Source organism: Polyodon spathula, chromosome 5, assembly GCF_017654505.1.
Source record: "Polyodon spathula isolate WHYD16114869_AA chromosome 5, ASM1765450v1, whole genome shotgun sequence".
In the NCBI taxonomy this organism is placed as follows: Eukaryota; Metazoa; Chordata; class Actinopteri; order Acipenseriformes; family Polyodontidae; genus Polyodon; species Polyodon spathula.
Window position 1 is genome coordinate 1,279,680 of NC_054538.1, and position 16,212 is coordinate 1,295,891.

The window sequence follows — 16,212 nt, forward strand, 5'->3', positions numbered from 1 at the left end:
GCAGTGTTATAATTTTCCATTTGTTTAACCATAGTAATAACAAGCACTAAGATCCCAGCTGTCTTTGATGCCGTATGTTCTACCAGCTGGATCAGAACATAAGCAATCACACATGCATAAATACTTTCTTTAATCCAAATATTTGTTTTGCTGTCTTCTCTGATAACCACATTGACCTAATTTGCAGAAGAACAGGGGTGTTCTGGGAAGTCCAATAAAGGTCAATAAAACTGTGGCTGGCCCCAGCCCAGAATCAATCAGCTTTGAATTACAAAAAAAAAAAAAAAGAAAAACATGCATCTGCTGATTTATGGAGCGAATATTCTGTGCTGACATTCTATGAACATGTGTATGATTTCAATTTAAAACGACACTACATTTACAACCAAACACATTCTAAATTCTGGGAGTTTGTCTTTTTTCCCTATAAATACTGAACAGCTTTCCTTTACGATTTGCTTTTTATTCCATCTGTTCAAAACAACAGCATACGCATTTTTAACAGCAGCTATATAAAAGACTACTGTGCACCGTGAAAAGATTTTATTAGAGCGATTATGAATCGCCCATATGGTTTCCACATGCCTGCAAAATATTTTGCTGTAATCACAGTAAAGGGTTATACCACAGCTGCAAAAACAGTTATGTGCAACCAAACCTCCAAGATTCAAAATTGATTCACTACCAAAACTGGATCTCCCGAATAACTAACTGTACAGTTAGTTTCCACCAGACGAGACGTCCTTAAAAATGAACGAGTGCAACACGTATTAAAACAAACTCAATTCGCAGCCCCCCCCCGCCCCCTCTTTATGCCCCTTTATGCCCCTTTATGCCCTTGCTGTGGGCGGGGTCACTGCAGGGGGTGGAGTTAGTGCGCACGCACCTCTACCGGCGTCTGAGAATCACGTGGCGAAGTCCACGTGGGGCTCGCCAGTTGTACAAACAGGAAGTAGAGAAATAGCGAACAGCGGTGTGAATTTTGTCAAGATTTGCGTTTCATAGACACGAATAAAACTGCTATGGAGCACGAGGTAGAAAAGCTGAAGCAACAGTTGTTGGCGAAAGACAACGAAATAGCCGTCTTAAAGGAAAAGCTTGCATTGCAAAAGGTATTCTGCCACCAGTGCATTGCTATACAATATGAACGATATTTATGAGTGTGTGTGTGCCAGTCCAGTTTATTAGGGTTATAAACAAGTACAAGAAATAATACATCTGAAAATCAGTTGCTCTTTAGGATAGATTGTGATCCGATTTTTTTTTATAACAACTCAGCAAAATAAATAGCAGCAACTACTGTGCGCAGGAAAGGGGGTGACGAAACAGACAGGTCATGTTTTACTTGTACGTCCTTTTAGGACTCCCGGTGCACTTCTTCAGCAGCTGGTTTACAAGAAGTAGTCACAGAGCTGAGCCGTTTGGAGGAAAGGACAGCCCTTTCCAATGAAGAAATCATGAGGTACAGCAGACAGCTGCTCCTGCCGGAGCTCGGAGTCAAAGGTAGTGTCTGCTCCCCCAGCATGCTCCCGGGTTCCTTCGCTCATTCCAGGGCGGGCTGCCTTGTCATTTTTTTGGAGCATTTTAACTGGCATGTCTACCTGCTGGTTTAATTTTGTCATTAGCAGTATTGTTCTGTAATTTACTCTTATCGCGTTAACCGGGAAAAAAAGTTATCTAAAACGCAACGTATCGAATTACATGGATACAGCTTGAACATTCACGGGTATGACATGGTTAGGGTTCTGATTTTATTCAAAGACAAATCAATTTGGTACTTAAATGGTTTAAACGAGCTAATATTTATTTTTCTCCCAGATTAATTACATGAGTGATTTATTTCCAGCATGTTGAAATAAATATAAACATGTAATAATTAATCGTGAATGTTCAGTTTATTCCAGACCCTCGATGTTATTAAAATCGAATAACTTTGAGTATAATGTGGTTGTCATTCAAAGACTAGACCCGAAAGCGTCAGTTTGAAGACTGAAGGTGCTGTAGATGGCTGAAATGTTTGTTTTCTCTTAAAAAATGCAGTGTAGTTTGCAACACGTATTATTCCATGCTCCACACTGTTTGCGTTACAAAGTGTTTATTTTAATTAAATATATGATAATGCTTCTAAAAACAGCCCTTATATTTAAATTGCATTGAAATGCTGCTTTTAACCGATTAACACAGCTGAAACAATACAAAAAACTCTCTTCTGGTCTTTATATAGAGGCATGGAAGACGGAAATGCATAATAGCCTCATGATGATGCCATTTTTCCCCATATAGAGCAATGGGGGGGGGGGGGGGGGGGTCCTAGTCCAAGTCCAAGTAATTTTGCCACCTGTAGTCCCATTGTTACCCAGCAGATGGCAGTATTACTCAAGAACACATTTGACAAGAGGTGGGAAGAATCAGAATGTTGTTGAAACTTTGGGATAAGTCCCCCTAACCCTCTCTATTTCATTAAGGTATGAGGTTATTGATTTGAATTTTAACTCCTAGGATTCAGTCATCAATGTAGTGTAAAGACTTAGGCACCTAGTCCTAAAGAAGAACATTATATGTTCATTATAAACTTAGACATGTTGTATAAACTTCAGCTCCTTACTGATTTCCAGTCCATGGGAACAGGAGATTTGAAGAAAAAAAAACACTTTTCATATAATTGCCTTCTGTTTTAGTAAAGTAGATTGCTACAGCAGGAGTAATTTAGTGTTACAAATCAAAACCTACTGCATATTAAGCAGATATTTCCTTGCTGTAATAAAAATGTTCTTTAGATATTTTTAACATTAACATAAAATCTGTGATGGTCAAGTGTGCTTTTTAAATTGGCTGATTTAAGCTGATCTACATTCATAGACCTACTTATATTTTCTTAAAAGAGTAATACAATGTGATACATTTAGCTAATTGGGATGTTAGCTTTCAATTTGAGGTTTAACTGCTGAGAATTTAATGAAATGTAGCATCTTAAATGCCATTGTATTTCTGAGAACGATGGGCTGAGCTTCAGCATTTGGAGAATGTTGCAGGTTTTTTGTTGTTGTTGCTCATACTATGTTATTTAGGTTGAAATAGTGATGCATGTGGTTCTGGTTGCAGGTCAGTTAACCCTTTCAAATACGTCTGTCCTGGTTGTTGGGTGTGGAGGGCTGGGATGCCCTTTGGCACAGTATGTTGCAGCAGCTGGCATTGGTAAGGAACTTAAACATAAGTGGTCTGATCAGTTGATCTAAATGGAAGCAAATCTGAAACATTCAAATCACTGTTTTACTTATTTTTACAGACAGAAAAGACACTCTATAGAATGCACTGTGAGGTGTTTGATTTTGTACACCACTCACACTTTTTTGGCCTCCCAATTTTTTCTTTTTTATTTAATGTTTTTTTATAAAATTAGAAGGTCCGATTATGTTCCTTTACAGTCTCAATTCCCCACGCAGCTAAGGAAAGCTGACAGTTCAGTCGCCACTGTATCACCACTCAATCTGTCTACTGAACATTATATTGCAGCACACTTGTGTGTGAATAAATCTGTCTTCACAAGTGTGCAGCAGTGTGTCACTCTGAATGCACCGTTAAAATCCTGTCCGCAGACTGTTTGAGCAGTGCCAGCCACCTTGCAGCAGTGAGATGGTTGCAGATGTCAGCGTTTTCTCTAAAGCGTGCTTGCTGTTCCACCAGCGGCTCTTTTGTTTGTTGATTGCGGTGAGGGCACATGCTCGATTGACAGTATTGGGTGTGCTCAGTCTACATGCACTTCTCCTCAATGGGTTTATAAACAGGTCGTCTGGGGCTGCTGGATTATGATGAGGTTGAGCTGAGTAACCTGCACCGGCAAGTTCTACATGGAGAGGACAGACAAGGCCGGCCCAAAGCACAGTCCGCAGCAGAGTCACTGAAGAGGTATGAGATTCACTGTGTGCACCTGCATAGTGTATACCAGCACGGACTGGCAATAATCATTTTTATTTCTTCTAAAACTGTCAATTGTAGGTCCTTCCTGTTAGGTGCTTTATGTACATTGTTTGTAAAGTGTTGAACTATTGTTTCATCTACTTTTTTTTTAATGTTTGGTTGGTGATTTATTTCAACAGGACTCTTCATGAGATATGAGAGGTGCATAAAGGATTTTTATGGGTTTTTCCAAATCTTGCACGATTCAGTTCTTTAGGCAGTTTTTATTTCATTAGTGTTCTAAAGCCTCCCTTTTATAATTTTGCATTTTCTTTTGTAGTTTACAGGCTCAGACTGAAAATTCGTTCCTAAAAATTCGTTCCTGCTATAGCCTACTATATACAGGAGATGTGTTGCTTTGCTGCATTTTGTTTTGTTTTGTTTAATACAAGTTTATTTTTTCAAAGACTTGTGTATCCTATTAAAATATAGAGATTATTAAAAATATTTTACAGTAGCATTGCGTAAAGGAATGTGATGTGAGCTGTATGTAATATAGTGTACAAACAGCATCACAGCTAAATAATACATGAGCAGAACTGGAACTGTTGTTTCTTCATGTAGGCTCAACTGTAAAGTACAGTATGTACCTTATAACATGCAACTGACTCCTGAGAATGCCCTGCAGCTCATTCAACAGTATCCTTTGTTGCAAACAGTCTCAAAACTAAACGCAGATGTGCCACACAGGCTCACCTTTACAGTACTGAAATATTTCATGTTCTGCATGATTCCTCTGCACTGTGCATATGCAGGACAGGTGGCAGTCTTGTCTGTAGTTTGTAGACCTGTGATGTAGTTAAGAAGCAGGAATAGGTCAGGTTAAGTGCACACTACTATACACAGATTTTACAAAGGGATCAAGAGCGGATCATGGCTTTCAAAACAGCATGGCTTGTAAAACGACTGTATTTAAACTGCTACTAAGTAAGTATTATTTAACCTTTCTATGAAATGATTGAAACGATAAAGTATATTGAAGGGTGTTTTTCCTGAATGCTGATGTTTTTATGTATGACATTGTGGCTGACTGCTCAGACAATGTCCCCACACGCTACCTGGTTAATGATGCCTGTGTTCTCAGTGGGAAACCTTTGGTTTCAGCCAGTGCTCTGAGAATGGAGGGACAGGTAGGAACATCTTTAATATCAAGATGGGCTGATTCTTCTACATTATGGGTGAATGTTAAAAATCTACTGTAGATAGTGGAAGATCTTCATACTGTCAAAACTCTACATAAATCACATTAGTATTTGGCTATAGGGCGATTCATTCACCCACTGCTCTCAACACTGCAGACCTGTCTACAGATCTAGGAAAGATATTCCACTCATGACTGCAAATCATTAAGGAAACAGCAGACCAGTAAACTATGCCAGTATACTAATATGTATGTATTCATTTATTTGGACATAAATATTCATATGAGTGATGCTAGGTTTGTCCTTATGTAAACTCTCACTGAAATATGCCTTCAGCTCACTGTGTACAACTGCAGAGGTGGTCCGTGCTACAGATGTCTTTACCCAAAGCCTCCTCCACCGGAGACAGTTACCAACTGCTCAGACGGAGGGGTTCTAGGTGTGGGTAAGTTTCCTCTTTCCTGCGTTGTGTAGTGAAGTCAGACGGAGGGGTTCTAGGTGTGGGTAAGTTTAATCTTTTCTGCGTTGTGTAGTGAAGTCAGACGGAGGGTTTCTAGCTCTGGGTAAGTTTAATCTTTCCTGCGTTGTGTAGTGAAGTCAGACAGAGGGGTTCTAGGTGTGGGTAAGTTTCCTCTTTCCTGCGTTGTGTAGTGAAGTCAGACAGAGGGGTTCTAGGTGTGGGCAAGTTTCCTCTTTCCTGCGTTGTGTAGTGAAGTCAGACAGAGGGGTTCTAGGTGTGGGTAAGTTTCCTCTTTCCTGCATTGTGTAGTGAAGTCAGACAGAGGGGTTCTAGGTGTGGATAAGTTTCCTCTTTCCTGCGTTGTGTAGTGAAGTCAGACGGAGGGGGTCTAGGTGTGGGTAAGTTTCCTTTTTTCTGCATTGTGTAGTGAAGTCAGACGGAGGGGGTCTAGGTGTGGGTAAGTTTCCTTTTTTCTGCATTGTGTAGTGAAGTCAGACGGAGGGGGTCTAGGTGTGGGTAAGTCTTCTGTAGTGAAGTCACAGGACTGGAGAAGCAGAGCAAGCTCAATGCTTGATATCAGTGGGAAAAGGGATCTCAGATCCTGCAAACCATGCATAGGCATTAAATGATTTAGAAGAGCAAGGCAGTGTTTCATCATTGTAGAAATGAGCTGTCCTCAATTATTTCTGGGTTGAGTTATTTAAAAATAAGCCACTCTGTGGAATTGAAGCTACAATGAGACAGTGACATTCTGTTGAGAGTACTCCAACATAGACTTTACTACTGGTAGGAAAAATGTACCTTTATGTTTTTCTTTTCGTGAAAAAATGAAGCAGGGCACGCAAGAACATTTCGATAGTTAAAACTTCATATGTAGAAATAAAAAGCCAATATGAAATAATATGTTTCGTGATCAGGTGTGGTCATTTCGCCGGTGATTTGCCCTGTTGTGGTTTAGTGAGACGGACCTCAGTCTATACTTTCCTGTAGAGTCTGCTTTTTTCACAGGCGGTTCCTAAGAGACTGATTGGCATTTTGGTCGAGTGGTTACAAGACTCAGCCAGGAGGTTCTGGGTTTGAATCCGAAGACAGTCACTGATTCAGTCTGTGCCCAAAGACATCCACTTCACTTCCTTTTGCTTTTGTCAATCCAGCTGAACAGCGTGGTAGAGAATCTGTACACATCTAGAAACCAGCTGAAGCCCCATTTTGACGCAAGAGAAAAATTAACAAAGTAGAAAGCAGCTTCAGTGCAGGAATCGCAGGAATACAATCATTGTTATTGTTGGGAGTCGTTTCTTGTTAGGTTTATTCCTCTCTGAAGAACCACAATGCAGGAAGCAAAGCGTCTTCAGTACCTATATTTCCATAATGGTATCCCACACTGATCGTGAATATGTATTATTATAAAATGACTATTATTGATGTTTAATGACTTTTATATTCCCTCTAATGTAGTTCCAGGAATCATGGGATGCATTCAAGCCCTGGAGGTCCTGAAGATCGCTTCTGGAAAAGAATGTATCCTTTGAAATAAATTGGAATCTCTTCTGCAAACCTTTGTGTACAGATTCAGCTTTCAGGGATATGTTGATTGTGCAGAGATGCGTGCGCTGCAGTGCAAAAGTCTCAACTGAATAGCCCCTATTGTAAATTTAACGGAAGAGCTATATTATATAACCGCATGATGTAATGTCATCCCTCACGAATCTTTTACATCTTGTTATGGGGAAAAATGACACAGAAGCATATATGGTTTGAGATGATGGTTTTTAATAACTGAGAAAAAAGGACATTTTTAATTGCAAATGGTGCAACGTTTAGATCTGCCCTTGTTTACATCTGCAGTGTCAGAGCAGTTCTAGAGGCAACAGCAGAACCCACATCCCTTTACTGAGTCCCTTAGCTACAATTAGTGGTGAGCCAGCTTTCGGGTCTCGGTAGCGTACGAGCACTGCCCTCTCAGGGTTGGATTGTCTTGCAACTTCCACTGAATAAGAGGAAGTGAAAATGTTCACTTCTGGTTTGTTCATTTTTTTCTCATGATCTGAATTTAAGTGCGGTTTAGCTCAGATTTTGGAAATTAAAATTTAAATTGGAAAAAATGAAGATTATTTGCAATATTTATCATACGGTAGTCAATGCTTACACTGCTTTAGTAATGAATGTTCATTCTATCGAATATGGTAGAGGTTTCAGACTAAATTAAATACCAAATACTATCCTATTCTTACAGTAATGTGCAGTTATGATGCTACAATGACAATTTTAAGTCACAAGGGGAACTCCATTGTTCGTAAGCTCAGGAAGTACATCCTGAGGATGCACTGAGCATTTCCACTATTGTGTGCAAAGAATCAGAATGAGTGTTTTTTAGACCATCGTTTGCCAGCATTAAATTATATATATATATATATATATATATATATATATATATCTTTTTTTTTTTTTTTTTTTTTTTAAAAGAACATGTTTCTTAAAGTTTCTGTATGATGCATGCTTGTTGAGTGAGGTTGGACTCTGACTTAATTTTCTCTTCTGATAAATGCTCAGGTATTCCAGTTGCCCTTTCCTTTACAGTGCCATTCTTCAGCTTCCTACAGGCAGCAGATGTTACTGTTTGACGCCCTGGATACTCGCTTTCGTACAATTAAGCTGAGACCCAAGCAGGCTGGCTGTGCAGTGTGTGGAGAGAATCCAACTGTGAAAGCCCTCATGGACTATGAGAAGTTCTGTGGGTCTTCAGCAGCTGACAAGGTCAGAGCAAGCTTTGCAGTTCAAACTTGTATCAATGTAAATAAAGCAGTGCTGTGTTCCTCTGTTTATATGCACAGTGTGCACCTAATTGAGGTATGGATTCCACGATTCTGCTTGTAAACCTGTCGAGCTGGAATAGCCGGTGGTGCATGATCTCAGAGTAGTCTTCCACGTCCGATTGGGATGGCTTGCAAACGCTGCACTCTATTCACTGTGCATTAAAATATATATAAAATATATATATATATATATATATATATATATATATATATATATATATATATATATATATATATATATATATATATATATATATATATATATATATATGTGTGTGTGTGTGTGTGTCACAAAGACGGCCGAAGTGGGCGGCGTCAGGACCAGGAAAAGGAATGAAATACACAAAACAGGACAGATGAGTTGAAATGATGGTGGTGCTTGCTGGCGCCGGTTTATTGAAAAATAAAAGGGTTTAACAAACACGAAAACACAGGACACGGCACTCTACACCAAAATAAATAGACAAACAAAAACGGACTAAACTTAACGAAATGGTGCACAGACAGACACACTGACAAACACGGCGAGATGATAAATTAACAAGCATCGTGCTGGTCCCACCAGCACGCAATAGCAATTGTAATTCTCCTACTCTCTCTCCCGTTCTCCACTCACCGAACACCCAACCCCGAATATGTGACAGCGTGCATCTATATATACTGTTGTGCTGGGATTCAATTACCTATTAATTATTCACTTGAATCCCAGCACGTGAATTAAAAAGTGCAATTCCCCGTGCTCACATATTACTACATTTTACTTGCACATGAAGTGCTGTGCAATCCTCGTGCCTAAATACACATACATTTTAAACACTCGTGTTACACAGACCCGTTTATATCCCGTGTACCAATGTCTATACACCAACATTTAAACACACCACACGCAACACATAACAGATAATATACACAGGGGCGGGCACTTTGTCACAATATGTCATTTGTTTTTATCCCTAGATGTTTTCCTTGCAATATTTTTTCTAGTTCATCAAGCATGGTCAGGGACAGTCTGCGCCCCATTTGAGTCCACACTTGGCAGTCTTTTGGTTTCAGGCTGTGGTCGTCTGGAAATCTATTTCTTGTGACCATCAGGGCCATGATTGGCAAAAACAGTTTAAAAAACAAAGTGCTTGACTGTAAATACAGCTTGTCCTTGTTTTAACCCACCCTCCCCTTTGAGAGAGAGAGATAGAAATACATTCTTCATTATTATGATGTTAATAAACCAGCTAATAATTCCAGTACGAACATTCCACACAAACACTGTTATCTGTTGTTATTCTCGGTGCATCTGCAAGAAAATATAAAAGCAGTCTATTGTTTATAGTTAGAAATAGGGAGATAACATTACAAGCAGATCGTGTGAATGTTTTAATACAATGAGTCTAGTGTGTGCATGCTTTTTGTTTTTATCTCTGCTTCTTGGAGCCAAGATGTTTCTGGAAATGAGATGAATATTCTCAGTAGGATTATTCTTGATTAAATATTTTACATAAGGGACTATTAACAATGACTGACATTAGGAGGTGGGGGCTGGCGTGGATGGACTAGCAGTTAGACGTGTGTGATTGTTTTATATTGGAATTCATGATTTCTTTCTTCATGATAGTGATAGCTCTAATATTGTATTTATAGCCATGGCGGGGGGGTGTTACTGACACATTCTTGTTACAGATAAATGGGACAACTGTTTCAAACTGAGATTAAATGTACCATACAAAAAAAATAGCCGCTGAAGAACTGGGTCATATGCAGGGCAACAATGAGAAAGTGTTTTAAACTAAATGAAAATTGGTCATGTGTTATTTGTGGTTATGTTGTACTTCCTGAGAACATTATTGATCATTGAAGTGTAATGTGTAAGGATCGGAATGGTAATATCTGTACATTTCCCAGAGAATGTTGTTCCAGTTATTACACTTGTTAACCATGTTAGACTTTGGCAAGGACGTCGGCAGTCTCGGCAGTTTTTAAACCTAACTTTACATGTTGTTGTTTTTTTCTTCTTTCTATGGTGTTCTGGCATTTCCAGTGCAGGAATTTATGTTTGCTTCCAAAAGAGCAAAGAATATCTGTGCAGGTAAGCTTTCCAAAGCGAATCGGTCTGTGTGTGTGTGACTGCACTGGGGAGGAGTGCAGTGTGTAAGGGAAAGAGGGATTTACTGTTTTCTGTTTGCTAATTCAGCATCTCGACAGGGGAAGTTGTGTGAGTTTGCAAACCCACATCCGCAGCGCCTCCTGCTAATATGTGTCAAACAGTTTCTGTTGGCAGCTTCACATTACCACTGTTGTGGAAGCTCCTCAAGAACCCTTCATTTTGACATGTGACCTCAAGGGGAAGTCAGATTGGGGTCATGTGACTTCTGGGTTTTTTCAGCTTCATACTCACTACACTCATGTGCAATGCAATTCCCTAGTCAACCTCAATCGGGGTGTCCTGTACTAGAAAAGTGAACCCTTGCATGACAGTTTTTTTGGAAAGTTGCCAGCAACACAGTGTCAAAGCATTGTGATTCAGAAACTGTTTGTGGTAGATACTTTCTGTTCACAAGGTTATGTTGCTTACCAACAACAAGATGCCATGTTAAGGTCAAGGTCACTTGTGAAGCTGCAGCTGCACAGAGACAAAGTGCACTTTGAGTTTGTGTTTTAATGTTTTGTACACGTCTGTATTTTTTCGTGTTTAGAGTTTGTTTTTAATGTTTTGTACACGTCTGTATTCTTAGTGTTTAGAGTTTGTTTTTAATGTTTTGTACACATCTGTATTCTTAGTTTTTAGACTTTGTGTTTTAATGTTTTGTACACGTCTGTATTCTTAGTGTTTAGAGTTTGTGTTTTAATGTTTTGTACACGTCTGTATTCTTAGTTTTTAGACTTTGTGTTTTAATGTTTTGTACACGTCTGTATTCTTAGTGTTTAGAGTTTGTGTTTTAATGTTTTGTACACGTCTGTATTCTTAGTGTTTAGAGTTTGTGTTTTAATGTTTTGTACACGTCTGTATTCTTAGTTTTTAGACTTTGTGTTTTAATGTTTTGTACACGTCTGTATTCTTAGTTTTTAGACTTTGTGTTTTAATGTTTTGTACACGTCTGTATTCTTAGTGTTTAGACTTTGTGTTTTAATGTTTTGTACACGTCTGTATTCTTAGTTTTTAGACTTTGTGTTTTAATGTTTTGTACACGTCTGTATTCTTAGTGTTTAGACTTTGTGTTTTAATGTTTTGTACACGTCTGTATTCTTAGTGTTTAGAGTTTGTGTTTTAATGTTTTGTACACGTCTGTATTCTTAGTGTTTAGACTTTGTGTTTTAATGTTTTGTACACGTCTGTATTCTTAGTGTTTAGAGTTTGTTTTTAATGTTTTGTACACGTCTGTATTCTTAGTGTTTAGAGTTTGTTTTTAATGTTTTGTACACGTCTGTATTCTTAGTGTTTAGAGTTTGTGTTTTAATGTTTTGTACACGTCTGTATTCTTAGTGTTTAGACTTTGTGTTTTAATGTTTTGTACACGTCTGTATTCTTAGTTTTTAGACTTTGTGTTTTAATGTTTTGTACACGTCTGTATTCTTAGTTTTTAGACTTTGTGTTTTAATGTTTTGTACACGTCTGTATTCTTAGTGTTTAGACTTTGTTTTTAATGTTTTGTACACGTCTGTATTCTTAGTGTTTAGAGTTTGTGTTTTAATGTTTTGTACACGTCTGTATTCTTAGTGTTTAGACTTTGTGTTTTAATGTTTTGTACACGTCTGTATTCTTAGTGTTTAGACTTTGTGTTTTAATGTTTTGTACACGTCTGTATTCTTAGTGTTTAATACTGAAGTTCTGTTCAGTGACTTGCTCAGGGTCACACAGTGAGCCAGTGGCTGAGCTGAGATTTGAACCGGGGACTTCCTGGTTGCAAACCCTTTTCTTTAATCACTGGACCACACAGCCTCCAATATGGCCAGACTTGAACTGTAACAGATAATGTTTCGAAGCTGTATTCTACGATTATGTCTACAGTTCTGTTACAGGGGGTGTCCAGTACAAATCTTCACTGCTGCATTGTTTTTAACACCGGGATATACCAGTGAGACAATCTTTTTTTTTTTAGAATTCCAGTTTGCTTCTTGTTAACAAACCATTCCCTCTAATATGATTTACCTTCGATTAGGCTACAGGGGATGTTTTGCTTTTTGTTCACAAAAACTCCCATTTGTAGTTATTCTTATTTTTTGGTTGAAGATTGAATATTTAAGATGCCAGCATCTCATTCTAAGCCCTGTTGTAAGGCTGTTTATGAGGTGATGACCTATAGAGATGGGTGAAAAGTTTATCCCCAAGGAACCTGGGGAAATAATTCAGGGATGGAGAGAAGACTACTATTGCATATGAGTTTCACCCATTCCAGGTTTTATTACAAGTTTGATTAGCCACAGTGTATGGGTAACAAGTATAGTTGTGTCTTATTAAACTCGGGAATAGACCACACTGTTATGCAATGGGAGTGTTATTTCCATCCTTGAATTGCTCTGGATCTTGGGGCTCCACCGTGTACAAAGCCAGTCTGAGGTACCAACGTTCCTTCTCTTCCAAGCCATCCCTCATCCAGACAGAGCCCCAGAATTCCCTCAGAGGTATCCACTTGGGGTTTTGTGCAGTGGTGGATGTATACAGGGGGCAGGTGGACATTTAAAAGTGCATTGGGTAGCACAGTGTGTGCCAGCTCCTCTGCCATCCTCACCTGCCCCACCTAAACATAAAGCTTCAGTTAGCTTTCATTTCGATTTCATATGGTAGCGTATCATTTTGACCAGTTTTGTATAGCCATTCGTAGCAAGGCATTTTGCATTAAACATTTATTTTGGGTTGCTGGAAAAAGCAAGACCAGACTGAAAGATGTGATCACGTTAATTGCCCTCACTGGGTTTTGTATTTTGTAGGAGTACAAACAGGTATTGGATACCCGGATCCCTCACCTTCTCGTGGATGTCCGTCCACCTGTAGAGGTTGACATCTGCCATCTGCCTTTTTCACTCAGTATCCTTTGTGGCCAGTTACCTGGTAATGCATTTCTAGTCCTATTAGCAACACAGGTATTGTCCATATCTATTCAGTTTGTTAATATAGATACTGTATTTTGAATGGATATTTACAGCAGGCACCTAGTGTGCTTTTCTTTTTAAGGCTTGTGCGATAAGAAATATTGAGGTATAAAACAGTGTGTTGACATAGAATGTGTTCTCATTTTTATAAAACAAATCCATGTTTTCATGTATACTGTGGGGTTACAACTAAAAAAGGGTTTGCTGAATTAGGTGCATTTCTTTTTTGTATTGCTTCCTTCTGGTGTACCCTTTTTTCTGATCAATATGATACGCAATATTTCCTCTACACTGTGATCAGACATTCCTCTTGCTAGTTTAGAAGGCAAGAAAGCACAACAGCTAGAACTTCTGAAAGAGAAAATTGCTGAAGTTAAGCAACAGACAAACCAGGAATCTGTTTTTCCAGGTACTGTACAGTAATAGGTTTTTGGCTTCTTGCAAGCAAAGCTATCGTTTTGTCTCTGAAAAGACAGGCATCTGTGTAAGAGAAAATCGTGGAAGGTCCCTATATAGTGGAATACCCCACAGCATACAAGATGCTAGGAATAAGCTTATTTTTTGCAAAAAAGGTAAGAAATTGATGCTGGTCCCTCTATTCAAGCACAGATACCTTTAGATTAAAGTCCACCCCACAATACAGTAAACACTTTTTTGTTTTTTAAAGTGTAGTACTTATGAAGCTGCTTGGCAGTTTAAAAAGTTCCCTGAATATGAAACTTGTAGTTACTTCTAAGGAAAAGGCAGTACACACGAGCTGAGCTGGTGTGGAGGGCCGTGGCTCTGGCAAGCTGTGCGTTCCCCAGCCAACACAGTGAACATGTCATTTTCTTCTGAGGCAGTTTGCTCAGCTCACACAATAGCTAGTCTTTTTGCAGTTGAATACCCCTTGCTGTTTAGCAGGTAGTAGCTAGAATTGTATAGAGCAAAATATAACCTGAGCTGCTTCAATCTATTTAAGCCTTTGTTGCTGTAAATCAGTCCTTCTGGACATCCATACTGCTGGGCAAAATGACATGGTTGCCAGGTGATGGCCTTTGTGTAGAAATATTATCGGTGTCACATCACAGCTGCCTTGATGATACATATTTAATAGTTATTGTCCGTTGTCGACTTTCACCCTGTGTGGAGTTTTGTCTGACTGGAGTTAGAAATAATAAATAAAAATATAGTGAGAGTCAATGAGAATTTCCCACAAATGTAGGAATGCAAACATGTGTGCGTGTATGTAGAAACTGTCCACTTTGATTCCCTTTGTCCTGTTTCTGTATAGCGTGTCTCAGTTCTCTTTCTCTCTTTCATGTCTCTGTCTTGTGACAAAGTACAATTCAGAACTGAAGTAGACAATAATCCTGTGTCCTCCAGATATGGGGTAGACTGTCCTTGAACACATCATTATTTCATTCAGGGCAAAACATTTTTGACATCTTGTAAGCCATTCGTTGTCTGTTTGGGAATTTGAATGTATTCCAAGGCACCAGATTTTGTAAAACAAAATGTTGAATAATATAAATAACATGACTCAACCTGATATGTGGTGCACTGCCTTTTTTGTTTCAGTAACAAAATGTTTTCTCTTTTTTCTTTTAGTGTATGTGATCTGCAAAGTTGGAAATGATTCTCAGAAGGCAGTGCAGATTTTGCAGATGATGTCAGGAAAGGAGCTGCATTCTGTACTAGTAAAAGATATTCAGGGAGGATTAATGGCTTGGGCTCGCAAGATTGACCCAACACTTCCCCAGTATTAACATTTTCACTATGATCTAATCTGTGTTTTAGTTTTTTTTTAAATTTCACACATGTTTTGCATATATTTACATGTGATCTGTTTTTCATTATCATTTATGTTTACAGTATTAATAGTTGGTTACACTTGCTCCAGCATAAGGTACCAATTAATTTTTGATAGTAAAGCATTTCAATTTTACTATAGACCATTTGCCAAATCTTTTAACACCTGTGTACTTTACAGAACCATTATACCATGGCAACGGTGAATATTTACACATTGTCCTTGTCTAATAGCCTTTTACTAACACATATTGACTACAGTGGTTTCAGAGGGTTTGTCCAAAATATGCTTTAAGTCCATTTCACACAGTAGCAGTATGACAGAGTCTGTGTAATGTATAGACTATATACATTCTAGATATATAGAAAGTGTGTATACTACTACGATGTTCATTGGGGTTATTATTAATCTATGCATAATTATCAAGCATATCTAATTGCTGTCACTGAAAAAAAATCATGAATTTCCGTAGGGTCTTTTTTTTCCCCACACAGATAAACTTTAAAATCCACTTTTTACCTTGCCAACGTCCCGAAGCAAAGATGTACTAATTCAGCTAAAAACATTCATGATTAAGTATGTTATTATGTGGTATTCAGGTGTTGTGTTGGTTGTAAAATATTAAATGTTAAATAAACATTTGCCACCTATTGGATTATCCATCATACACACGGTTTAACAGATTTACAACAGATAAATCAATGATGTTTAATTTCTAATTATGCATGGGTTTTCTAGTGAGGTATGATAAATTTCACACATGACTTTGTGTGCTTTTGTTTACAAAATACATTAAACCAGTGGTCAGGAGACAGATATGAGCCGTTCAAACAAGGAACCTGTGTAAAGATCATTTTATTACAAAATATTAATTTCTATTCGTAGAACATTATAAACATCTTCAGATGATCACTTCAAATTGTATTTGTTTATACATGTGCAGTTGTTATTTGGTTTATTTGG

General features: G+C 38.3%; 1 protein-coding gene across 1 annotated transcript; it reads left to right on the forward strand.

The window, feature by feature from the left end:
• The first annotated feature begins 930 nt into the window (after window positions 1-930).
• Window positions 931-15,205, forward strand: mocs3 (molybdenum cofactor synthesis 3). Its single transcript, XM_041249442.1, has 13 exons — window positions 931-1,112; window positions 1,362-1,503; window positions 3,103-3,195; window positions 3,786-3,906; window positions 4,522-4,596; window positions 4,970-5,087; window positions 5,436-5,544; window positions 7,018-7,080; window positions 8,153-8,316; window positions 10,408-10,455; window positions 13,296-13,392; window positions 13,759-13,866; window positions 15,048-15,205. Exons 1-13 carry the CDS (start codon window positions 1,023-1,025, stop codon window positions 15,203-15,205), a joined length of 1,386 nt encoding a protein of 461 aa, XP_041105376.1. The 5' UTR covers window positions 931-1,022.
• Window positions 15,206-16,212: the final 1,007 nt, after the last annotated feature.